The following is a 26,528-nucleotide window of genomic DNA, read 5'->3' as shown; positions in this document are numbered from 1 at the left end:
CTTTTCGCGGCGATCCCGTGGGCGCTGCCATATTTGATCACGTGGTGACGCGTCCATTGCTTGCTTCAACTGCCTCCGTTGCCTCCTTGTTTACAATGGAAGTGTATGAGGCTGGCGCGGCTTAGAAAACCTCTGTTTTCGGAGATATCGTAGACGGTGACTAGGTGGACGACACGAAGCTTGATCACAGCTTCAGAGAACATGCAAAAGCGCTTTCGGAGCTGATTAAGCTATGTCCAAACGGCGCAAGCAGTGTATATGGTGCTTGTTCTAAAAGCAGGGCTTAATATGTATTCCAAGCTTTCCGATTATGAATTCAGTCAGGATTAGTGCGTTTTGCTCTTTGTTCTTTATTCGGAAAATATTTTGAAGCAGTGGCTATAGTCAGTTTCTGACTCGGTGAAGTACCTCGGTGCGCCACTATCTGATTATTTTCTGTCTAATCGCTCGCGGGTGTGCTCAGTTCCGATAGATTTGTTCTTGCTGCTCACAAGGCTTGAAACGTAGCTGTTTTGTACATTGTAATACCTTGTAGCAAGTATATATTACAGTTAGTAACTTGCTTACTCTTGTGGACCGTCACGAAACATTCAGATTCGATAATTCGTGTGCCATAGGTGTAGTCCGTCATTTATTGTGCCTACACAGTGCGCATATATTCAAGTGTGTGCCCATTCACTCATTCTTGATACGTCGGCGATAGAGTGGGCGTAAGTTTTCCTGCCATTTGGGACAGACATGTATAGATAACGTGCGCGAAACTTACTATGACAGGAAGCGGCGCTATTCCCTTTGTCATTGTTTAACGAGTGGTACTCACTCTTGCCGACGTTCTGGGGATGAAGCCTTTTCTTTGAAGGTTAGCGATACAAGGCTGGCGGATGAGCAAATTTCTGTATCCTCGAGGAAAGCCGTACATCACGAAGTGCCGTACATCACGAAGTGCCGGTAACACGTTCGGACAGTTGCAGCAGCGGTCCGCGAACTTGGCCACACGGATTCATTCTATTCCTTAACATGCCAGTCATTATTTTTGCAGCCAACTACTGCAAATGTCTACAATCCACATGATTCAATCTAGCATGACTGGAGCACAGTGTGTTAGCGAAAACTCAGTTGCATTTCCGACAGCTGATCGCAAAGAAGCAAGGTAGAAGCGGTAATGGTTTCGTATTCGTGCGCGGTCGCAGAGGAGAGGTATGGCGCGTAGGGTGCCTCGATGCCAGCGCCGCCGCTCAGGGTGGAGACAACCCCGCTGGCGCCGCCATATTGAATCACACGAGCTCAGACTCAGCTACGCTTGCGTTCATAAAGTGTTACTCGCGGCGCGCTTCCAAGTGCTTTGCCTTGATGGGAATTTTTTTATCGGTATCGCATCTGCACATCTTTATAACCAATAGCCGTTAACTCGTCGAAGGTCGAAGACGTAAATGTATGGCGCCGGGAACATGCCCCAAGTTGCCTAATTCAATCACATTTAATATGCCGTGTGTATGTTTGACATACGCACTATTTTTTTTTTGTGCTTCAATGCTTGGTATATAAGGTTTGCGACCTCCTGTGTGTGGAAGTTTTTTTTTTTTCGCTGTTGTATTTTGGTTTACACGTCACCCCTCCTTTACCGTAGCCAGCCACTCGCGCACGGCGGTTAGTTTCCCTTGCGTTGCGCGTGCTCTCCGCGTTCGCTGCAATTATTTGACGATCATCATCATCATCAGCCTATATTTTATGTCCACTGCAGGACGAAGGCCTCTCCCTGCGATCTCCAATTACCCCTGTCTTGCTAGTATTCCAACTTTCGCCTGCAAATTTCCTAACTTCATCATCCCATCTGGTTTTCTGCCGACCTCGACTGCGCTTCCCTTCTCTTGGTATCCATTCTGTAACTCTAATGGTCCACCGGTTATCCATCCTACGCATTACATGGCCTGCCCAGCTCCATTTCTTCCGCTTAATGTCAACTAGAATATCGGCTATCCCCGTTTGTTCTCTGATCCACACCGCTCTCTTCCTGTCTCTTAACGTTAGTCCTAAGATTTTTCGTTCCATCGCTCTTTGTGCGGTCCTTAACTTGTTCTCGAGCTTCTTTGTTAACCTCCAAGTTTCTGCCCCATATGTTAGCACCGGTAGAATGCAATGATTGTACACTTTTCTTTTCAACGACAGTGGTAAGCTCCCAGTCAGGATTTGGTAATGCCTGCCGTATGCACTCCAACCCAATTTTATTCTTCTGTAAATTTCTTTCTCGTGATCAGGGTCCCCTGTGAGTAATTGACCTAGATAAACGTACTCCTTTACAGACTCTAGAGGCTGACTGGCGATCCTGAATTCTTGTTCCCTTGCCAGGCTATTGAACATTATCTTTGTCTTCTGCATATTCATCTTCAACTCAATTCTTACACTTTCTCGATTAAGGTCCTCAATCATATGTTGTAATTCATCTCCATTGTTGCTGAATAGGACAATGTCATCTGCAAATCGGAGGTTGCTGAGGTATTCGCCGTTGATCCTCACTCCTAAGCCTTCCCAGTCTAAGAGCTTGAATACTTATTCTAAGCATGCAGTGAATAGCATTGGAGAGATTGTGTCTCCTTGCCTGACCCCTTTCTTGATAGGTAACTTTCTACTTTTCTTGTGGAGAACCAAGGTAGCTGTGGAATCCGTGTAGATGTTTGCTAAGATATTACGATATCTACGCGCAATTTTGCTTTTTTTTTCCCACAAAACTGTGTGCTGACATGATTAAGCTGGTGTAAAAATAACTGCGATGTGAAAATAAGGTTTAGTTTGTGCTGTAGAGAAACATGTAACGTAACTTGTCTGTGTCACTCTTGCGTAGTACACACAAGAAACCAAACGATGCACAAAATACATTTACTTAGTAATGTCTAGTACAGTCAGTCATGAAAGAGATATGTACATGAAAATTTATATGTAATGTGTGGCGCTTGAAGGTTGTGTTGAAAGACGAGATAAAAAAAATCGCAAGGTAGGCTCGACACACACAATGCGGGATAGGGAGAGTTTGTTTTAATTTATTCATTGCATGGGGGGGGGGGGGGATTTCAAGTGAGTACATCAACGTTATTATACATAATATAAATCGAAAACAAGAATACAAACAAGAAAACGCAACCGCGGGTAATATTAATCAAGATATCCAGCCAGAATACACCCGCTACCATCGAATACATTGCATCAGCCAAACACATCGATGGCGAGTACAGAACATTTTATAAATAACCATTAGAACACTGATAACTACATTGAAAAAATAAACAACACTGCATAGATATCGCGTACAAAAACCGTAAATGAAACTAAGACAGTCAAATACAGATTAGCAATGTTTTTCACTTCGAAAATATAGTCCATGATGATGTAAGGCTGTTGACTTTAACAGACGGCGCCCATCCTGTCGATTTCCCTCGTACTGGTCCTCTTCAAAGTGTTTGTAGGTACAAGTAAAACAACAAAAGTGATTATTGATATGAAAAGTTGCCTTGTAAATACAGAGAACCCATTACAGTGCTTAAAAATAAATTTTAGCAGAAGCAATGCTGTATTACCTCGCTTTACACGTGCACGTTTCGAAGAAATGCACAGGCTACAACAGACACCATGCCAGAAAGCGCCGAAACATTTTGGTCCCATGATGCCCCTTAACTCTACTACACCTGGGCATACCGTGCACAGGCATTTAAAGACCGTCACAGTACCCACTACAATCGGGAATGAGCAGGAATGACCATCGGCTTACGAGCACCACGCTACAAATATATTCGTCTAAAAAATCAGCTATATAACGTAACAACCTGAGATCCGCAAGATATCTGCTGAGAAATCAGAAAATCACAATGCTTTGCTTGCCATGTACACAAAAGCCGCTCTCCCCAGAAGAAGCACTGCGTTCTTTAGTCCCAAATAACCAGTAGCGAAAAAAGAAACTGAGAAAAAAAAAGTAACAAGAGACACACACGATGTGTGCTTCCCGTGATGAAGTAAAATAGGTGGTTTACATGACGATTTGTAGCTAATGTAAGACTATTTCGCGGCGAAGCATTTTCGTCAGTCCTTAAAATAAGGGTACTACTCGCAGACTGCGCCGATCAAAACGGCAAAACCCTATGCGATGCGCGCTCGCAAACCATAGGCTACTCAGACAGCATCGGTGCAGTGCTTAGTTCGTGAGCGAACGTAGGTATACGTGAGCGAGGATCAGAGAATATATTCTTATTTAAATGAAAAACACGGTGCGATAGTCTAAACTTTCTTGACACTTACCTCGCAAATGTAGGAGCTATCCGTTGCCTTCCAGTGATACCGCTTTACTTGGGCTTCCCATCTCTTCCTTCGCTCTGGGTCCCGGGGGAAACGTAAACAACGAAACCCTTTACGCGTCGATCCGGTGCACTTGGGAACACAACAGCCCGTCATGTCGACTCGATGCACTTGACAAGCTTGTCACTCATGCGGCTGAACACTGTCCAGCAAGTAGAAGCGTCAGCGAAGCATCCGCGCGCACTGTGTCTCGAACTAAGCAGCGGCACCAAACACTCGCAACCGCTCGCTGTGACTCAAGATGGCGTCGCAGCGAGAAAGCGGCGGCGCTGGGGCGGTCAAAGGATGGCACCACCCTGAACGGCGGCGCTGGCATCGAGGCACCCTAATGGCGCGCCGCCGTGAGCGCCATCTCGTTTCTCTAAAACAAACTGCTCCGCGAAAAGGGTCAATAGACAGTTTTAGTTTAGCGTGGTTACCGGAATAGCGGGCGTACCGGAATAGCGGGATCGAAATGCGCATGCGCAGAACACTAAACGACCCATACCGTTTACCGTGCGCAATGCTATTTCTCAGAGTTAACGTTACCGTGTTAGCGTGTTTACGTAGTGTACGTAAAACATGGCGGCGGTCCCGGCCGCCCGCTTCGAACTGAATTTGGAGTTGCTGTTGAATAATTCACTTCGTTGGTAGGAAATGACTGCGTAAATGGCTTTCGCTTACCTTCAGGCAGGATCGACAATATGTTTTTATGGATAATTTAGCGGAGTTTTCGAAATCGCTTCTCGTTTCGAACGCGCCTAAGCTTAACGAAAGAAATTTTCTCCTAGAGTTACTGTATATGCTACCAAAGGTAGCAGAGTTGCGCGTCTGATTTATGAACGCCGATCGTGCCTCCATTGGCCGAACGCCATCACGTGGGTTCCAAGCAACCGTGCACTGAGGAGAAGCTGATGCTCCGGCCAGTTTCTTGTATTTCCTGACGCCGCCGCTGCAGCGAACTGGATTGACGCAAGTTAACGCTAGCCAAGTTCAAAGCGAATCTGGTCGATCTTGCCGTTAGCTGTTACGTGCGTGTCAGCTGCGGAACAACACAACGTGCGCAGCAGATCTCACAGGTGTTCAATCGTAGTTCCATCGAAATTCCCCCGTAATCAGACAAAACAGCTAATATTGCAGTAACCAATTGATTTCTACTTCGCTGCTGGTGTAAATTTTCGGCAGTGGCGTAATCGTGTTGCGGCCGAAAACTTATGCCAGCAGCGAAGTAAAATACACTTGGTTACTGCCGTATTAGCTGTTTTTGTCTGTTTGCGCTCTGCGCCACCAGATGGCAGCACCATACAGGCCGCTCACGTTTACGGTTCCGCCAACAGGTCCCAACGCTCGGTCCGCCTGCGTTTACCCGATAACTGGACAAGCTAAACCTCTCTAATTGACCGGGTGCTCTGTTCCCAAGTGCACCAATCGCTCGGAAAGCGTAAAGTTCCGAGAAGGTGCACAGGTAAACACACAAGTCCAAAAAACAACTAATATTATTCGCGCTCCATCTCACGCCGCGCGTTAAAAATCAGCAGTGCCTTTTTTCTTCTTGACTATTTTATCTAGTGAGCTGTTTCCGTGCGCTTTGTTTGCGATTAGACGGAAAAGCGGTCCACATGCGATGGAAAAGCGCCCATGGTCGACCGACGACACGGTAGGCATGTCGCCTGCAAAAACGGAGTTCGGCTTCACCACATAGGTTTGGTTGTTTGCCAGGCAAGATGGCGGACCTACGCGCAACTCTGCTCCCGTAGTATAGTGAACTAGATAGGGGTAGTGGGTCGAGGGAGAGCGGATAGGGGCAGCGCCGGCGAGGCCAAACACACGGAAATATTCGCGCGCCGTGTGGTGGCGCCACTGCGCCTTTCACCTGAAGCCGCATCCCCGCCGCACGCGTTGGGAGAGGCCCCGATGTGTTTACCGATTGCAGTTGCACGTGCGCGGTTTTGTTGGTGGCATGTGCGCGTTGAGTTGGCCGATTGACTGAATTACTGAATTTACTGAACTATTGATTTGCGCCTGTTTGTAAGACTGGGTATAGCAGAGTGAAAGATGCCCTGAAGTTGTCTCTGTTCAGTGTCCCCGAGGATGAAGAAATGCGCGTGACATGGGAGCGGAATCTACACCGCAAGGACAAGCCGCTGGATGCCACTTACGCCGTATGCGAGCTTCATTTTGAAGGAAAGTATGTACTGAGAGATCACGTACGATCGAAGGCAAAGAGGTACGTACACCACGCGGAAAGCCCTCTCTCTCGACAGACGCCGTGCCCACGATTCTGCCTAATCTCCCCATGTACCTTTCGAAAAATCCATCGCGCGAACGGCCCACAAGGAAAAGGGCTGCCTTACATCCCCATGCCGACCAGACAAAAAGGCGGTGCCTGAAAGAGGACGACCTGCAGACCAGTGAAACTATAAATAGGTGACGGCGCTGAGAATAGCGTATTTGTGCTGAGTGAAATTCCCAAACCCACTGAGCACTGCTCACGTTTCCGAACTATGATGGTGTTGGGTATGTTTTGCCTTCGTTGGACAGTGAGGAAAAGACTGCCGGCGTTGAGAAGACTGTGCTGATGAACTACGGCGAGAGCCCTAGTGCAGTAATTTGCCGCACGTACATACCAAAGACGCTCGTATGTGAGAGTGTGTCACGGACGATGGGCAAGGCAAAGCAGGTGCTGGAGGTAGCACATAATTCATTGCAAGTTTGCAAGGGAGCAGGCAGGTTGGAACTCCACAGCGACAGGGCTGAGAGTCACTATTGCCAGTACATTGTCTCTCCTAGAGTACATGGCAGAGAATGTAGGGTTCAATCACTTGATAACTGCTCGTCTCAGCACCGACTCCGTAGAGCACGTGTTTGGCATTATCCGCCAGTCCAGCGGCTGTAATGCCCACCCCTCGCCAGATCAGTTTCTTATCACAGTGAACTGTTTGTCATTTTACAACATGGAAAGAAGTGTGGACGGTGTCACCCCTGAAATCATAAATGCACTTCTCAGCGTGGACAACAAAACTCCCTATATTTCTCCAAACAGTGTTGATGAGCTGCTCGCCTAAGGGAGGTTAGAAGAAGCTGAAGAGTCTCTAGCCATAGTAGAAGCTCCCCGTGCTAGCCACTCATCATTAGTAATGGAGAGGAGTGACTCGCGGCTTATATATTGCGTAGCAGGCTACGTAGCAAGAAAATGCGTCCTAAAACTTAACTGTTGTTTATGTGAGTACATTCTCCTCGTCAGCCGAACAGAAGCCACACCTGTTACCCTCAAGGTACACTCAGCAGTGTGACTGGGGTGGACTTTTGTATCCGTCGCAAGATTTGTACTCATTTATTGAAGCTCTTGAGAACATATTCACAGAATGCTTCAGCATTTTAGAGCTGCACACGAACAGCATCTGCGATGTTGTGGCTCTTGTAAAAGTAATTTCCTCTGCTCCAATGATGTTGGATGCGACGCTCACAAGGATTAAGTAAGCATGAGAATTGTTTCTTTCTAAGTCCTCACGCGACTCCACTTCATATAAGGTACTAACAGCTCGAGAAGCGCAAAGCCACAGAGATAGGATGACCTAGGGGCCTGGTTTTGTTTTGACGCCGCTTTTGTGATCTGAGGGTTTGTCCTGAATAAAATGGTTTCGTACCTTCCTTCAGAGCCCCTCTATCTCTTCTTTTTTCTTCTTATTTTTTTGCAATCACGGCCCCGGCGGTACCCTTTCGATGTACTGGTACACCCGTTCATTCCGAGTAGCCACGCGTAGTTCCGCGAACTTTCTCATAGGCGGATTTGTACCTAAAATTCCATGGCTGGGAGCTTTTGAGACAAAAATATTTATTTACACAAAGTGGTTGCTTGGGCTAGTTGGTAATCCATGGTAAAAAACGATATCCAGCGCGAAGGATAGGAACCGAGAGAGACGAAACGCACTACGCTGTGTGTGTGTTGTCTCTCAGCCCTTGTCCTTCGAGCTGTACATCGTTTTTTACTGCTTATTCACTATAGACAACACTGTAGAAATATATTTATTCTCCTTTTGCTGACACTGTGAGCATTGTAAGCATTCAGGAGTCAAGCATGAGCTTCAGATCTATCGTACTCTTCCGATGAGTGCGCGGCGAATAAGCGCGCACTGCGGGGCGGTTCAGGTGAAAGGCGCAGCAGCGCCGCCTGCCGGTTTCCGTGCAAACGACCTCGGCTCCCGGATCGCCCTCGTCCCACTACCCCTATCTAGTTCACTATACCCGTAGGGAGCATATACAGTAATTCTATTTTCTCCGAGATGTGAGCGCCACCTGTCGATAAAGTCGGAAGATAGGCGCGACGACGGCATATGGCCTCTGAGATTGGAGGATTTCGGAGGCTATGGTAGACAGCTTGTACTGCTTGTCTGTTTCGTTGCAGATCGACGGACATGTGAAGTAAAAATACAACGCGCCCCTAGCTTCCATTGCGCTGCTTATCGCACTTTCCGGACGCACACACACATAGAATTAGGTCCCCTATGTATGCGAAATTCAAAGCGTAATGGAATAGCGTCCCGCACGTAAACTACGCTATCACGCTATACTAAAACTCTCTTTCTGCAAAGTTCGTTTGCGGAACGGTAACGCTATTTCCCGTAACCCCGCTATTACGCTAACGCTAAACTAAAACTGTCTAATAAAGTCCAAGGGCGATAACATCGTCGCCGCTCGCCGTATGCTGTATGTGCGAGTGAAAGCGTGCTATGGTGAGCCGACGATGGTGACTCAATCTCGCGCGCAACGAAGAGGGAAAGAAGCGCGCCATCTTCCGTCGAGCGCAAGTCACCAGGTGGGGGGGTTTACTCCGGTGGCGGCCGCGCAGGTCCTATCTTGAATCTGCAAAATGTTTAAACTGCGCGATGAAGACGGGACGGGAACAGAAACATAGACGCACGCACAAAGCGCAGACTTGGACAGGGCAATCAGGTTAACAAGCGGCTTGTTCTTTGTTCTTGGAAGGCAGGAAAGAGCCTGGAGTAGAAGAAATATACTGTAGTAAGGCATGTTGTTGGCCTATCTTGAACGCGATCTGCAATGGGGACACAGTACACCGAGTGCTAATAGTTTCGTGCGCGCTGTGTTCTCACCGCCTAGTTCGCGTTGAAGCGAGATGCAGCACGAAGGTCAATTCGCGTGCTGCTGCTGCCGCACTTTCTCACTCCAGCGTTTTGACAGCGATAGATAGATTGATAGATAAACTTTATTAGAAATTAATCAGAGTTTTGTGTTGCCCCGAAAGTAGTGCGCGCGTGACACCATGCTTATTATATTCCCTTAGTGAGCGAATGTTTATACAGCCGATAAAACTACTAGCCTTACTTCGTATAGATGTCTACTAATTTGCTATCGCAATCGATGCTGCGGCTTTCCGGGGAAACTGCGACTGTTTATTAAGGGAACAAAATCAAACATTTTGTTTTTGGTGCCTGTCAACCAGGCACAAGCTACGGGTCGATTATTATTGCTATACACAAGTTCATTGAAGCATCCGGTAGATTATGCTGCTATGGTACCGACCGTGGTGAATTTTATTATCTTTTTTTCTCTTTTTATGGGGAAGCCCTCTCAAAATTTTGTAATGCTAAAGTTGCCTAATGTTTTGTTCTTTGGATCGTTTCCTTTTTAACCCTCTCTGTTTTTTGTTGGGTGCACTTTCCATTACCTGCAGCTTGGCCAATCTCACTAGGGAGTACGAGCCATATTCTAAGGCATCAACGACGAAACTGCTATGAACTGTGCGCACAAGAAACGCGATCAAACCAACTTGCCCAGTCTCCCTGCAACTGTCCACTGGCCGATTAACCTTGGGCCTCGGCGCTGCGCACGCCGCACGCACGCGCGTTTGCAGCGGTGGCCTCTTCGTTCTCGGCGTCAGCCTAGTGAAGCCTTTGTCACGCTTGTTCAGAGATGCGTTAACCATCACGTCAGCAGTATGGCATGGCCATGAAGGCAGCATGGTCACGTGGAGGCTGCTGCTGATTCACTCTGCCGATGAGGTATGGATACCGCCTCGGCGATCACCACATGTCCTTATGGTATAGTGGGAATACATTTTGAAGTTGATATAATTATGCACCCTATAAAAAGTTTTTTTCCAACGACCTTGCTTAACCTTGAAGGATGTTCTCCAATATACAGCAGTTATTGTGAAAATTAGTCGCATCGTGCGTTCATGGCTGTACACTTCCTCGAAGTGGAAGTATGCAAAAATATGAACAGCTGGTGACTTTCGTTTTTTCGCCTTCCCTCTGAAGCGAGAAAATAAGCACGATGATGAATTTGACTACGATGAAATATTCAGGTACAGTCGAAGGCCTTTATACCGAAGTGCTTGAGGCCTCCCATATCATTTGCTATACAGCTCACTTCGTAGCAAAGGTCGCGCACCGCGCAGCCCACAATAGAACCTGGACAGAATTATTCCTTCATTGTACAGGTCATTTCGTTGTAGAGGCGTTCATGGTAAAGGCGGTCGACTATAGAGTCCGGAATCGTCAGTCTTGCAAATGCCACGTAATATGTGCAACATGCAAACGGTAGCGTGACGAACAGAGGTCCCTATTCTCACTCATAATTAATTCTGAATGCGCAACGCCAACGACGGCTAGACTGCTCACATGTTATGGAACCGGCACCGGCTACTGTGCGTAGAAGAAGGAGAGCTTTCTTTCCTGGCTACTTCTGCGAGCGGCGGAGCATGGTGACGTCATTACACGCGGACAACGTTTCCTGAACGCCTATCGGGGTAGTGAAATCTGTGATCGTACTAAATGAGCGCGCCTTGGCGTGTATACCGACGCCTCGAGCGCGCGCGGGTAAGGGAAGAAGAAGAAGCCATGGGCCGCCGGAGGAAGCTGGCCGACCTGTCGCCGCAGCCCGTGTACTGGGACCCCCGGTACCAGCGCTTCTTCTACGCGGGCTTGCTGCCCCCGTTGCCGCAGGAGACCCCCGTGGCCCCGAAAGTGGAGCTGGTCCCGACGAAGCGCACCCGCCGACCCTCGATCCTCGTCACCGGAGGTGACCAGACACCCAGGTCAGTGCGTGCCCTTTGCATACAGGATTTTACAGTTTACATTATACACTTTCGCTGGCGCAAGACGCATAAATATATTTCAGGTACCTGCTGAGCGCTGTACACAAAGCACAGAACAAACTGATTACGTAGATGAAGATAACAGTCATGACGTAAAAAAGCACTTAGTCCTAATGTGCGCATATACACTGCCTACAGGTGTAGATATTACAGATAATACAGAGGCAAAATACAAATAATGCTTTTTACAAGTGTATTAACATGCCAATACACATGCATATGCAGGTGAAACGTATCTGAGATTGCAAAAAACAAACAAATGGAAAAATAGTGGACAACGACAGAACAATAGTGAAACAATCACGTTATTTTCCCGAACACTATATAACGGTTGTACATAAAACGTATACCTTAAAGCAATAAACAGCACTACAAAATACCGAAGGAAAAGTAGGAGTCGTAGAACAGCAGAATTCTTTTTTCATTGTGAACTCGTTTAACAAGACAATATTTAATGTACAGGACACAAAAAAAGCAAACCTGCGTCTCAGTTGAACAACAATGTAGACGCGTGTAGACCACTCCTATTCTGCCACCGTGCTCTTGACCAAACGTGGTTATTTATGTGGCGCTGCGAGCGCTAGTAGTGACTTCATTAGTAGGCGGAGTTAAGAAAATGAAATACACTCTCTAAGAATAGAAAATAAGGCAGTAATGGCAACCGGGAAATGAGCGCTTAATGCTTGTGCACAAGCACAGTCCTCGCACTCTGTCGCTGAGTATTGAATGTTAAACATAAGACGACTTACACCCGGTAGCAAGAGGAGTGGCCAGAACGTCCTTTGTTCTCTTTTCTTATTAAGTGCATTTAAGGAGAACTTTGTCCACTATGCCTTCGGAATCTACATGAAACTCAGTTTCACGCAGTATGCGAATCGTCTCACATCCGTTAAATAAATGAAGGGGGTAATCGTGGCCATATGGTGTGGTTGCAAAGTATTCTTAATAACGTACGCCCAGTCACCCCAATGTTGTGCTGCGTCGTGCAAGCGATATAATTGGGTGCAAGTGCTAAGTTGTTTCGCAGATAAAAAAAAAAAATCTACCTTTCTGATTAGACTCATCACGATACGCTTTAGCCAGGCGCTGATCAATCGCACATGCAAGTTTTGCATGGGAACGCTCTTGAGAATTATTTAGAAATGGGTTTTTATTTAAGTCGACAGGGGAAATCTCAGGGAAATTTAAGTCAACAAGGGAACAGGCACAAGTTCGGGGGAAATCTAATCAGTGTCTCACTCTTCTGGGTCATGCGCAGTGATGTACCTTTGTTTTTTTTAGGTATATATTTCTGTTGCTTTCTGAATAAAGGATTCAGTCGTCAGTCAGCACTGGTGTGTGTCTACCTTTATGTCTTTCGTGTTTTTTGCGCTGTTCCCCTGTCGATGTGTACCGACTAGCCCAAGCCTCTGTGGTGTTGATTTTTACAGCAAAGCTGTTAAGGGCTCACCTTTCGATCGTCGCGTCCGGCAATAGAAACGAACTCTCATTGGCCGTATGCTGTATGTGCGAGTGAAAGCGAGCGAGGGCCAGGGACGCACGTTTTCAGGGGGAGCGAACGAATGGCGGAGAGCAAACGTTACTTATGGGCGAGTGAAAGCGCGCGAGGGCAAGGGACACGCGCTTTCACGGGGAGCGAACGCACGGTGGAGAGCGAACACGACTTCCCAGTGGTAGGGGAGTGGTGTGGTGGGCGAGTGTAGGCCATCACCCTAGACTGTGCGTGCGCGCCCGCTCTCCCACTGCGGCGCATGCGCGCAGCCCTGCCGGCCTCTACCGCCGACTCTCTCTGGGCTCTCGCCCGCCTCTCCCCTAACAGTGTCGAAAGCGGCGTTTAGCCGTTCGTCACATAGCCAGCGTTCTGACGGCGGCAGCGTTTTTCCCGCGTTCGCACCGAAAGCGCGCGGCGTTAGTGACGTTTTTATGAAGAACGTGCCAGCCTCTGCCGTACACTCCATGGCGGTGTAACTTAGCGACCATAAGGCCATGGTCCCTGTGGTCTCTGAAATAATGAACACCACCGGATCATATATACTTCCCATTTTTTAATAGTTCAAATAACCAATTACACCATCACATCTTAATAGTCATAAACGGAAATACATAATTCCCACCATAGTGCAGCTTCGCTGGTCTTCCATATCCACCCCAGTGGAAGGGCTGACAGTTTCTATTTAAGTCTTTATGCCTCGCTATCATGCTTCTCCTCCTGGCATGAGCGCGATGGCCCATAGCAGCGGTGATCGATTAGGTAAACAACAACTTCAGATTTCGCGACGCCACTTGGTCGTGTACCTCTATGGCATCGCCTATATGGCGATTCAAGTGAGCCTCTCACGGTGCAATTGGGCTGCTGTATTGATCGCCGGTTGAGCGCTCCTCTCCACCAATCGTGCAGGCGCGCGGAGCAACGAGAGCGCCACATCTCGTGGAGCTTCCTGGACGACGACGACGACGGCGCTGCCGAGGACGACCAGCGAGGCGCCGGTGTAGCTCCTGCGTGGCGCCCCGTCGCTGGCGCCATGAGCCTGCTCGTGGTGCTCTCGCTGCTGTCGCTTTTGGCTGTCGCTGCCACGCTGTGGGCCACGGGCTCACTCGAGTACGCAGGGCACGGTGCGCAAACCTCCAGGCAGGACGCCACCGCCACGACGCCGATGTTCGGAACGACCGCTCCAGGGTTAGACGCGGGGTCATCGGTTCGGGACCGCACAGGCTTCGAGACCCGCGCACCGGCGCCGGCTGGAAACGCAGGAAAACCAGCCAGAAACGCAGGTGCACCCACGACGACGCTGACCGACGACGCCGAGGCATACATAGACACAAAAGCCGCTACGACGCGAAGTCGAGAACGACGGTGGACACATCGGCGCAGCTCTCGTAAACAAACGCTCAGGACGACTCGAATGGCGACAAAAAGTACCAAACGGAGACGCCCACCTCGCGACAAGAAAGGCAACGGCGTTACGTCGTCCTCATCCATGCCTTCTACGCTTTATCGTGATTTACGACGACGGCGACGGCGACGGCCGGACGTAATTTCATCGAACACGCGACCTCACAATAGAAAGGGCTGACTCACTGAGCAGCTCTGCGAATCAGTCCTCAGTCGGCGCTTAAATAAATCAACTGAAGTCGCGCCGTGTCTGCGTACCACCGTTACTAGATTACTTTGCGTCATCTAGTTACGTTGCTGCCAGTGGCGTAGCCAGAAATTTTGTTCGGGGGGGGGGGCTCAGGTTGCAGCGCGGCCTCCTCCTTATAAAATTTGTCGAGGGATCAAATACATGAATAATAACGGCATTGCCAATGCCATTGTATATTAGATGCTGCAAACGAATTATCGAACGCTACGCACTGTCAAGTAACATATGTATTTTTTCATAAAAGAATATATTCGTATGTCACAGAAATTCTGGCAGAAATAACTGATATCAATGCGGCCGCTTTTTTTTTGTCTATTTATTAAGTAACGAAAATATCACACTGACTTTAGAACTATATCAGTTCGAAACCAGCAAAGCAGTGCATACAGCTGATATGAAGAACGTAAAGGCCATGAAATGAATAAGTTGAGGACAAATATTTTGATGAATCTTCGTCATTCAAGAACCTTCTTTACATTTTTGCACATATGCAACGGCCAGGACAAAAACCTTAATGACGCTGTCCCTCGTTGCAATAGATTGCGCAGGAGCAGCTGTTACCGGTCGTGTATTGTAATTACACCGAGATTATACTCGCAGCAGTGAGTACAAATAAAAACTAGGAGAGAGAGAAGTCATAAGGGAAAGGCAGGGAGGTTAACTATGCTGAGCGCGGTAGGCGACCCTGCACTGGGGAAGGGGGAGAAGGGATTGAAAGAGAAGGAAGAGAGAAGTTCACACGGTGCACATTTACAGTTAAGCGTTCATCGCTGAGTTTCGTCACAGGCGGTCATACAGGCTTGTGCACTTCAAAAAACGCAGCAGCGCCTTTGTAGCCCTGCACATAGCAGACGCACGAGACCACGCGCCCAAGATCTTTTCCTCCGTAAAAGGCCTGTCGTCTAAGTGCCCCAAAGCTTCCGAAGGGCAATCCTCTCATCTTCGTATCTGTGGCAGTCACATAAAAGTAAGAGTTCTGCAAAATATACATTAGAAATGCGAAGACAGCATGGAATATACAAATGCGAAGATACAACTCGCTAAAGGGCACAAAAAAAAGTAGCTGAAAACAAAGTTCACTGCTTGTATACACAACACCTCGCAACAAGATATTTAAATATACGTCAAAATCTCCAATGAATCTACGTATTTGGAAAAACGTCACTCTATATTATGCGTCAAACGAGACAAATAAACACGTTGCGGAGTCAGAGATAGTAAACTTTGCGCACAGAAAGACAGATGATCTAGGCAAGAACAAAACTACGATCGCAGAAATCGTGATATGTACTCGGGCCATGCAGCGGTCGCGACAGCATCATACAGGTAGAATAATACAGGAATAATGCAGAAATCAGTACGAAAATTTGTAATTTAACTGCCTGCACAGCGGGAACAATTATTCTGCACCCAAAATTAAAGGAAGGTTTTGCTTCGTTTGAAAAAAGAAATAAAAGCAGGTAGCTAAAAAGGAAAGAAAATGACAAACGAAAGCCACAGATGATGCGGCAAGTTGAACTACCCAATATCCGAGATTGTTTTTGGCAAATGCCTCGTGGGCCGGGCTTTCAATGAGCAAGGCCGGTCAAAATTGGTTATTGATGTTATCGTAATTTTCGTATTCGCATGATAATTTTGATCATGATGCTAACTGCTAGAATAAACGGCTAAGATTTCTGCGGTTTTAAAAACTTACCAACAGTCATACGTTTTCATAATTACGAGCTTATGGACCTGAAGGAACAGAGCTTTTTACTTGCATTGATTTTTGCTGCTTCGCTATCTAAAGGACAAACTTCTCTCGGCGGGGAAGTTGAGCGAAGCGGTCAATGACTTCGGACACGTTGATGCCGACGCCTCTGTGGGTGTATAGAAGCACCAGTCTAACCATGCGTTCCACAGACATTGTAGAGCGCAAGTAGTTTTTTAGTAAACTCTTGTTAAAAATATTCTCTCTGTGCTGGCAGTGGTCACTGGAAGGGTGACTAGAATCTGGAACAGTTTGTACACATTTACATAGAACCTGCAGTCGCAAAGAGAGAGGGCATCTATTCCGGTGCTAAAACCTAAAACACTCCCTCGATGTCGTTGGCATCCTTGTTTAGGTATCTTGCACAAACAGTAGGCTGTTCGAATTCAATGATGTCCGTCGTTTCGTCAGGAAGTATGGAGAAGCAGCCTGCTTTTGCAACTAGGCTTTCTTTGATAATTTCGCCACAAATTTCTATAATTTGGTTTTGTGCGTCTGGGCTTAAATACGAGGCAATACTGGGGCAACTTTCCAAATGGTTCTTCAGAAATGTATCTCCACAATCAGGTCGCATGCGAAGAAGCACTCTGAAAATGCCTGTATTTTCAGCAGGGGCATTGCTTAAATCCATAGGGCCCCTGTCCCTGTGGCCACGGAGAGCCAGACCTTGTCGCCCGCAAAAAAAAAAAAAAAAAAAAAGAAAAAAGAAATCCTCAATAATAGGCCGTTCACTTTCTTCTGTTTTCTCATATTTTACTTTGCCTGCCCTGGTCCAGCTGATCAATCACATTGGGCACGCTTCCTGAAAATGTTTGGAGAAAATTATCAGCTGCTAGCTGACAGTCACGGTGATATTTAGTATTTTCGTGTGTGTGGGAGATTGCGAGCGCGCGCTTCCATTTATGGAACGGCTTGGACACGAGCGTTCCAGTGCGCGCATGTTGGCCCAAGTTTATAAGAACATTAACCCCATAAAGTTCTAGCATTGAAAACCTTTTAAAGCATGCCTTTGGAAATGTCAGCGCACCTTTCGCGTCAAAAGTTTATGAGAACCTTATACCCATAAAGTTTCGTAATTGAAATCCATGCGCTCCGTATATTCCGCGGCCGCTGCGAGATGCCGCAACGCGCGCGCTCGCTATCGAAAAGCCGTTGAAAGTTTGTGCTCGGATGGGGCTCCTTACGTTACGTGACTCCAGGTGCAAGGGCGTTGTCACGAAATCCAGCCCGAGTTCGCAATGTTCGTGCCGAAATGTCTTTTCGAGCGTGAAAAGGACATTGTAGACAAAATCCAGAATGATTGTCGGCGTCGGTGGTAGTTTTGGTCGGCGGTGCATGCCAGCACGAAAAAATTTCGGGGGGGGGGGGGGGGGGGGGCTGAAGCCCATCAGCCCCCCCCCCCCCCCCCCCCTGGCTACGCGCCTGATCGACGGCGAGTCATGACACTGATTCATCATCTCCATTCACAATCAATGACTAAAGTGTAAATGACCCGGTTCGGTATCTGTAATGCATTTAATGAATATTTTCAGTCCTTGTTTGCTAATAAGGACGTAAATCCTTTTTTCATAACTATTCAGCATGCTCCATTTCCGACATTACAGCTTGTGTTAATGGAATCCTTAATTTAATCTTGCACTTAGACAGTGGCTCTGATGGCATTTCTAACTCCTTTTAAGGCGGAGGCCTTAAATGCCTCATCAGACGGTGGCCTTGAAAACGCGGCGTGCGGTACAGAAAGTATCAGCAGCTGCAGCAGCGCCCCTACAGCGTCCAGGAGGAAACTACGGACGCGAAAGCGAAAGCGGCGCGCGGCCGCGCTCGGGCAGCCGCTCGGCGAACGGTACGCCGGTGTCGTCTGTGGAACGCGCGCTCGTTTCGCAGGTGCGCGGCCGAGCTCGGGCAGCCGCTCGGCGAACGGTACGCCGGTGTCGTCTGTGGAACGCGCGATCGTTTCGCAGGTCTTCGGCGGTGATCGTCCCGGGATGAAGCCATAGGCAGCGTATACACGGCACATGTTGCAACTGGCATGCACATTTACCATCGACGTGGATACACGCTCCATGCGCGAGACTCAAGCTTGAACGTACCGCAACACTGGATGCACGAATACAAGCAAAAAGATAAGGCAGATCACCCGTACTACCTCACAAAGCCGCGACGACGCAGAGTTCAAGTCAGTCCGACCAATACGCTGTAGCCACAATTCTCGCCGAACGGCATTTTCTTTTCCTCGCGGAAGGAAAAACAGCTTCTTTCCATTCTCGTACCTGTTTTTGCAACTGCGGGCACAGCAGGTCGGCATCGCGAGACGTGCAGGGCCAACGCGCCAGACTCGAACGCGGTGGAACGCCCGCCACAAAACACTCGCACGCCGTGCCAAAAATAAACAACGCAGTGGACAGACAAAATGGCGCCTTCACTACCTTCAGAAAAGCTAGTGCGTCGTGCTTGAAAAGCTTGCAGATTCTTAGCGCCGCCGAGTTTACACGGCGATAGTGGCGCTGCCATCGAGAGCGTCAGCGCCGAGCGCGTCCGCAAGCAAACGGTCGGCTCTCGCATCGAGTATTGCTTGCTTGAGGTGATGTTTTTTGCAGTGCAAGCGTTTTTATTATTTCACTGGTCTACAAAGCATGATACTTGCCGTATTTATCTCTCGAACACTCTTCCAATGAATCGCTTTAGACCGCAGCGCTCTAGTCCGTTTAGCGGAAAGATTTGAACAAGCCCATCTTTTCGGCCAACAGCCATGCCACCCTGTGAGCTCGCCTCGCGCAAAGACGCGCTCGTGCCACTGCTTGCGCGTTCGCCGTCGTCTTCTTCCGCAGCTGGCTCCGACGCCGCTCATCGATCCAAAAAAGGCAAAGTTAGTTAAGATAGAATTAATTCAGGCACTATAACCCACGACCTTCCGTGGGAGTCGGACCATCGAGTTTATGTGGGAGTCGAACCCAGGACCTTTAGTGTTAATTAGGGCGAAGTTAATTAAGGCATGGTTAATTAATATAGAGTTAATTAAGGCCTTACAACCAACGACCTTTGGTGTTAATTAGGGTGAAGTTAATTAAGGCACAGTTAATTAAGGTAGCGTCAATTAAGACACTCGAACCCTCGACCTTTGGTGCTAGAAAATAAGTAATAAGAAGTAACAACGCATTCTAATGAGAATGTCAAGCAGTTTCTGGCACGCGCACGTGCCCGGACCACCACTTTTCAAGCATCATTTTTTATTCGAGCATCAAGGGACTGGAACGGCCTTCCACACGCCATCGCAGCCATCACAAGCCCATCTGCCTTTACCGAAGCTGTTATCACATATCTCAAAACGAACGCCTGTATTTAATGTTTATTATTTTTTTAACCACCCCTTATGTAATACCCCTCCAATGGGGTCTTTAAGGTATTAAAGTGAAGTGAAAGTGAAAGTGAAGAATGTCTCTTGAGCGCACAGGCTTTCGCCTTCATCATGGAATGGTCATTTGGAAGCGCATAAAAACACAGACACGAGAAGAAACGAAGACGTGTCTGTGTTTTTATGCGCTTCCAAATTACCAACGCATGATGACAGACCAACAAGCCCACATTGCCACCCTCGTCGATTTCCCCTTCACCCTTTTTGTCGTATGCTAAAGTGACTATTTTTTTCACTATTCACAATGGACTTCGCGCTATCTTACCATTATATTCAACACGTCTTGAGCAACGGGCATCGTTCCTTCATCCTGGAAGCTATCAAACCCAATTACTTTGCTTAAAACAAATGACAAAGCAAACTTATGTAATTATAGGCCAATTTCTGTATTTCTTTAACGGCCGCATTCATGCAAAACGTTGGGATGCAATCTTTAAACATATGATGCATTTTTCAGTCAAACAATATTTTAACTTATGTTCAGCCCAACTTAAGACGTAGTTTCGGTACCATAATGCAATTAAGTGAGTTCGCACATGACATTGCTTATCAATTAGACCTAGGTAAATAAATTTCCGCTATCTTTATCGATGTCTATAAAGCTTTCGATTCAATGCTTCATTCACACCTTTTCCAAAATTTAAACGTGAGTATGAGAAATTACCGTTTGGTGGAGTGGATTGCTAGTTTTCTTTATAATCGAACACAGTACGTTGACTTGCATTCCACAAAGTCATCAGCTCAAAAAGTAGGTTCTGGGATCCCTCAAGGGTCAGTCCTTAACCCTTTATTGTTTATGATTTACGTCAATGATCTGTCACGTACGTTATGTTTCTTCTATAGCACACGGCTTTGCGCAGATGATTCTATTTTATATGACATAATTATTTCCCTTGTGGATCATAAGTGATTGAACGATTTATTTGCCTCTATTTGTGCCTGGTGCGTGGCTTGGAAAATGAACAATAATTTCAAGAAGATGGTGTTTTTTTGTCATTTACGAATAGAGCGGCGCCTGCAATTGCAACATATTGTTGTAATGGGTCGTCTTTAAATAGGGTTTCCAAATATAAATAGCTCGGCTTCACATTTACCCATAATCTCCTATCGTCTACACACATTGACTAACCATGTCCTTTAGGCCTCAAAACAACTTGGATACTTGTGTCGCACTTTAGAGAAAACTCCAAAGGAAACACAACTCCATGTATAAAATCCTTGTTATTCCCGTTATCGATTATGGCGCTACGGTAAGGCCACCTCATACACATATTATCGAACTGGCAAAAGTCCAGAAAAAAGCGGTTCGCTTCATACTTCGTAGGTGTGACTATAACTTCTCGCCCTCGTTCCCTTGAGCTAAACTTAACATCGCTTTCCGTACGTGGCGACGTAGAATCCTAAATATTTTTGCACAACATAATAAACATGTCTTTACACTCTTTGAACACATCCTTCTTGTTTTTCGTCAAGCCACCTTCCACGCGTAACTTTCACAAACTTAATAACGTCATTCCTTTTAAAGCGCAGCTCTTAGGCTCCTGCGGTGAGCGTCGACGTAGGCGTAACCGAGCGAAAGAGCACAGCGAAGGATAGAAGAGCGGGGCATGAAAGACGGCGATAGTGAAGAGAGCGCGAGGAGCAAAGCGTAGTGCCGCGCAAGACGGGCGCTGCGGCGACGATAGCTACGATATGAGTAACGCGCGTCGTCTGTTCACCGATGACGCCACCGATACCATATACGGAAACAAAGAGCTGCATGAGCGGAAGTCTGCGGCTGCTGCTGTGAATCACGCCCACGCGTCACCCACGCGTTACCTCTCGCGATCACCCGATTAGCGAGGTTGTCGCGCCACACCGCGCTCCGTTTGCAACGTGCCGCACAAGACAGACTGTCCGTTAACAAAAAAAAAAAAAAAAACTGTCCGCACAGACAGACTGTTTTAACAGCGGAGCTGTTTAAGCTCTTGCTTGGGCCGCGTAGTGCGAACAAAAAAACTACGCCTGGCGATGACGTCACCTCGTGTTGCCTAGCAACCACCTCGCGGAGCGGCGTGTGCTTCGCCTCCTCTCCGTGCCGTGCACATGTTGCCTTGACATGGGACGTTAAGTAGAGGGAAGGAGAGCATGCGCGTGGCACGCGCTATGCTCGGCAGAGAGAGAGAGAGAGAGTTAAAGAAATTGTAGCAGCACCAACGAGGCAACGCGGAGAGCTGCTGCCGACGCTGTCCGCGATTCCCCGTGTTCGCGCCGAACGAGCGCGGTGCCCGTGACTGCAGCCGGCGCCTCTGGCGGCTGCTCGGCAGGTTTCGACCAGCCACCCCCCAGAAAGTGTGGAGGAACAGCTTGGTCGAGACAGCACCGGGTAAATATAGCTCGGAGCCGCCGCGACGGCGGCAGAACTCTCGTTGACTCCAACGGTTGACTGTGTGGCGAGTACATGTAGTCTTGACATGGGACGACCAAAGAAGATCCGGACACCCGAAGAAGCCGCTCATCTTGAAGCGCGTCGCGCGGCCAAGCGAGAATCTGCGCGTCGGCGATGAGCCAATTTCGGAATACCGTATCTGGCAGCACTTAGCATTTCCTAGCAAAGCTTAGCCAAGCCTAGTAAAACCTAGAAGAAGCTAGGTCGATCACCAGCTCCGCTGTTTACTCCAGCCTTGCACCACTAGTGCAAGCTGCTCACATTTTTTCGCCTGATATAAACGTTTGAAACAACAACTTTCGCGGAATGTCGGCGGGCAAACACAGCTTCCGGTAACACAATATCTTGGCTTACTCCACAGGCGTGGCGCGCGTTGAGGCGCAAATAGCTTGACGGCTTTATTCCCGGCGCAGGGCTGCTCCGTGTGCCGTTAACCATGCCAAGTTGTGAAAGAAAGCCGCAGTTTCGCCCGAAAGTCGAATCATCGATTGCGATAGCAAATTAGTATTCAGCTGTACGAAGTAAGGATAGTAGTTTTATCGGCGGTATAAACTTGTAAACTTTCTCGTACTAACTAAATTATCCAGCACGGTGTCACACGGGCACAAGCAAACATGAGCACATCTCACTCGATGACCGCGCACACTCGCTGTCAAAACGCTGGAGTGAGAAAGCATCTCGTTTAAAACGCGAACGCAGCCGCCGCCATACGCAGCCGCCGCCGGAGTAGAACGCCCCGTTTAGCGTTTATCCAGGGCAGGTTTATCTCGAGCAGTCTCCACTGACAGGTCGCTCGTGTTTATTATACAGGGCCGCTATTCGGGCAAGGAAACAACGACCGAGTGAGGCAGCAACGACGAACGCCAAACCTCTTAAACAAGTAATGTCCATAGACCAAGCCCGCTGCATGTTCATCATCGTCAGCGCAGACTGCTGGCATGTGTCGGGGAAAGCGACCCTTTTTTGTATCGACCACTGCTTAGAAGCATGACCTGTGACGGTCTCTGACGGCGCATCTCGGACGTCCATATGTCTTATCTCTTTCGTGGCAAAAGAGGAGAATTTGAAGGTTTACGGTAGGTAGCGCGATTAAAAGACGGGACAAAAGAAGACACACAGGGACACACGTGTCCGTGTGTGTCTCCTTTTAAGTGCGAAGCACTTTAGGGACCCGCGCTGTCGGCGTCTAATGTGATGTCATGTCGTCGTGGTAGCGCGCCAAAACAAGATCCGCCGAAAACTCGTGTCTCGTTCACGTGGTATGTACCAAAATTGGCATGGAAGGGTACAAGAGAGAGAGAATAAACATCTTTATTATGTAAATGCATCTTTGGAGAGGCGTCCTCATTCCAGAATGCCTTAAGCTCGGGCCGCGTCCTGGGCCCGAGCTCAAGGAAGGGTACGAATGTATGACTAACATGACTGATAGGTCATGACATCAATAACATCACATGTTCTTCAGTTACGTCTTGATTAACGATAATATCATGACGTGTGGCGCATACCCGCATTGGATATGCGGGAATTAGCAGAAACTCGTGAAAATCGCTTCCGAAACGCCAGTCTGGTACCAGCGCAGCGCAAGTGAGGGCGCCACCACCCCACAAGCGCTCGATTCCTCCTCACTTGTGCAAGAATAGCACAAGAATAACATATAGGAAACACCGGCGCATCACTGCTTCGCACTTCCCCAGGTTGCACGTTAGTGGAGCTGCATTAGTACTGGATTTGAACTACACAAGCGCATAATTTAAATCCAGCACTTAATGTAGCTCCAATCCTGCTCAAATCCTGCGCTTGTGTAGTTCAAACCAACGGTGAGTTAACATAAGGGAAACACCGGCGCGTCACTGCTTCGCACTTCCCCAGGTTCCACGTTAGTGGAGCTGCATTAGCGCTGGATTTGAACTACCCAAGCGCAGAACTTGAGCAGGATTGCAGCTACATTAAGCGCAGGATTTGAGCAGTGTTTGAACTACACCAGCGCAAGATCTTTGTCCTGTGTTTTAATCGCGCTACCGTAAACCCTCCAAGATGCGTTACCAACAAGCCCACATTGCAACCAAAAGAGGAGAAACTCGTATATCCGTGTATGGTGATTTCATTTAATCTTTACTCTCGGTCACATCTCTCGGTGCACTGCATTTCCTGAATGCCAGCTTATCTCGAGTAAAGAGCTGAGGAGCCACCATTCCATTCAACTGCATTTATTCGTCACCTTTATTCGTAACTCGTTTTAAGTGTTTTGCGTTCGAATGAGCATAACGACGACGTCGTAGGCTGCGTCCCTAGCAACCCAAGAGCACTAATAGCTGGGTGCCGTACGGGACGAGCTTCCGTTAGTTGAGCCATACGCAGCATTTCTGGTCCTTGGGGCAGGATGCGCTTTCTCCTTCCAGCTCTTTGCAATCCCGGTTGAGCGGGTTGCACTCGCCTCCCTTGCCCTTGCAGCCGGTTAGTTTCGCTGTACCACGTGCGCGCGCAAAAAAAAAAAAAAAAGAACACGTGAGGTTCTGCACGCATAATTTATATCGCTTTCGATTTATTCACATGTTTAAGCTGCCGGCCACTCTCAGGTGACAAGGCAGCTGGTTATACATGGTGTTTCAGCGAACACTTTCAAAAAGATTTAATGGTTGCCTGTGGCAGAAGCACAATTCTAGTTCATGAGCTGGTCTAGTCGAAGAAGCGGACATTACTTGCACAAAAAATTGAAATACATAATCAACGAATTAATAGAAATTCACTAATTAATTTTAACTAATGACCTTATGGCTCATATTGCAATTTACAAATTGTAGGCGTGGAGTTCGCAAGGCGGATCCACTTGGAACTAATTCTCACTATGATACCCGATTCGAGATATTAATTCCCCAACTTTCTGGAGAAATGCTATGACGTTCCAGTTCTTAACAAAACGTAGTTTTATGCATTGAAGCACAAAAGTAACTGGAATGCCAATGCATGTCTCCGCAAATTTCGGGAATTAATATCTGGAAACTGGTGTCGTCCTGAGAATTCGTTCCAAGTGGATGCGCCTTGCGAACTACACCGCTAGAATTTGTAAATTGCAATGTGGAACATAACGTAATTAGTCAAAAACATCACTAGTGATATTATGTAGTTCAATATTTTGTGCAAGTACTGTCCGCCTCTTCGAGTAGATCAGTTTATGAACTAGAATTGTACTATCTGCCACAGGCAACCTATAAAAATATTTGAAAGTATTGGCTGGAACACCCTGTATAATAATAGTAACAGTACAAACACGAAGCAAATGCACAGTGAAAATGGTACATGATAAGATAAAAACTGTTAACATAAACAAAACGTCAGTGAAGGTATATAACATGTGTACATATTGCAAAGGAATTGTAACATCTATAATGCATACAGGAAAGCGCAGCAAACAAGAATGTCGCAAAAGACAAAAGTAGCAAGTAGAAACGTTAGAGCAGGCTTGGACGTACGGACGCCGACTGCGAGTTTTTCAAAGAATGACTTATGTGACGATATTACTGTGACATAAATGTCCCCATTAAGGATAATAAGGTACGCCGCAAGGAAACTCCCTATATACGTACGAACACTTCAGATGGTGCAAGTAGCCATGCTCAAGATAAAATCGTCTAGTGGTGCATCTCATAATAAAGTGTTAAGCTTATGTGACCTTCAGACATAGGACGTCTCCGAGGATCAATTATCAGTGTTTAATCTGCCACACTTACACTGTAAGCTATGAGAGGGGCCGCCGTGAACGCCTCCCGATTTGAGCGCATGGTAACATGCGCCTATAGATAAAATACACAAAAGCACACAGGGGTTTTGGTAGTATTCCTCCACAGGAATGTGTTTGTTGCGGCCGGGAATCGAACTCATCATTTTATGCAGCTGGAACGGACCACTCGTGTAAGCAGATTATTGCGGTCTTTGTTTTGTAAACAAATTCTTCCCCGGCCGGGAACACACGCATAGCACATTCTGCGCCCTGGGAAAGACATTTGCCGTACTTGATCGCGAAGGTGTCGATCATTTGCCGGTGAACACGCAGTGATGAAGGCACTAAAAGTAAACGAGCGCTGTCATAGAGAATGCCCACACTTGACCCGCATCGGTAGCCTTGGTCCAAATTCACACAGGTTTTCTTTCGTAAGCGATGTTTGCCGGCCGCCATCGCTAATAATATGTCCCACATCATGATCGACTGACGTCTACTCTTTAGCATCCTAATTTTATTGAGAATACAGTCCCTCTTCTTTCTCAAAGGGCGCTGAAGCTTTAAAAAGAAAGAAAAACAAAAACTAGGCATACCTATAAGTATTTCGGGACGAATGATTGCCTGAAATGCACAAAGA

The 26,528-nt window shown here is 47.4% G+C and overlaps 2 protein-coding genes across 4 annotated transcripts in view; both read right to left on the bottom strand.

Moving 5' to 3' along the window:
* Positions 1-26,528, bottom strand: part of LOC125946460 (uncharacterized) — a 187,386-nt gene that overhangs the window by 58,598 nt on the left and 102,260 nt on the right. The gene's annotated exons all lie outside the window — the stretch shown is intronic.
* LOC119456513 (carboxypeptidase inhibitor-like) overlaps positions 24,380-26,528 on the bottom strand; it is an 88,825-nt gene continuing 86,676 nt past the window's right edge. Inside the window, exon 3 of one of the 2 annotated variants that reach the window (XM_049669922.1) lies at positions 24,380-24,637. In XM_049669922.1, coding sequence (XP_049525879.1) covers positions 24,513-24,637 — 125 coding nt within the window. In that variant the 3' untranslated portion in view covers positions 24,380-24,512. The remainder of the gene's footprint in view (positions 24,638-26,528) is intronic. The other variant, XM_049669923.1, reaches the window with a different exon arrangement.

The sequence above is a fragment of the Dermacentor silvarum genome, chromosome 6 (genome assembly GCF_013339745.2).
Source record: "Dermacentor silvarum isolate Dsil-2018 chromosome 6, BIME_Dsil_1.4, whole genome shotgun sequence".
Lineage (NCBI taxonomy): Eukaryota > Metazoa > Arthropoda > Arachnida > Ixodida > Ixodidae > Dermacentor > Dermacentor silvarum.
This window is presented reverse-complemented; position numbering and strand designations above follow the sequence as displayed.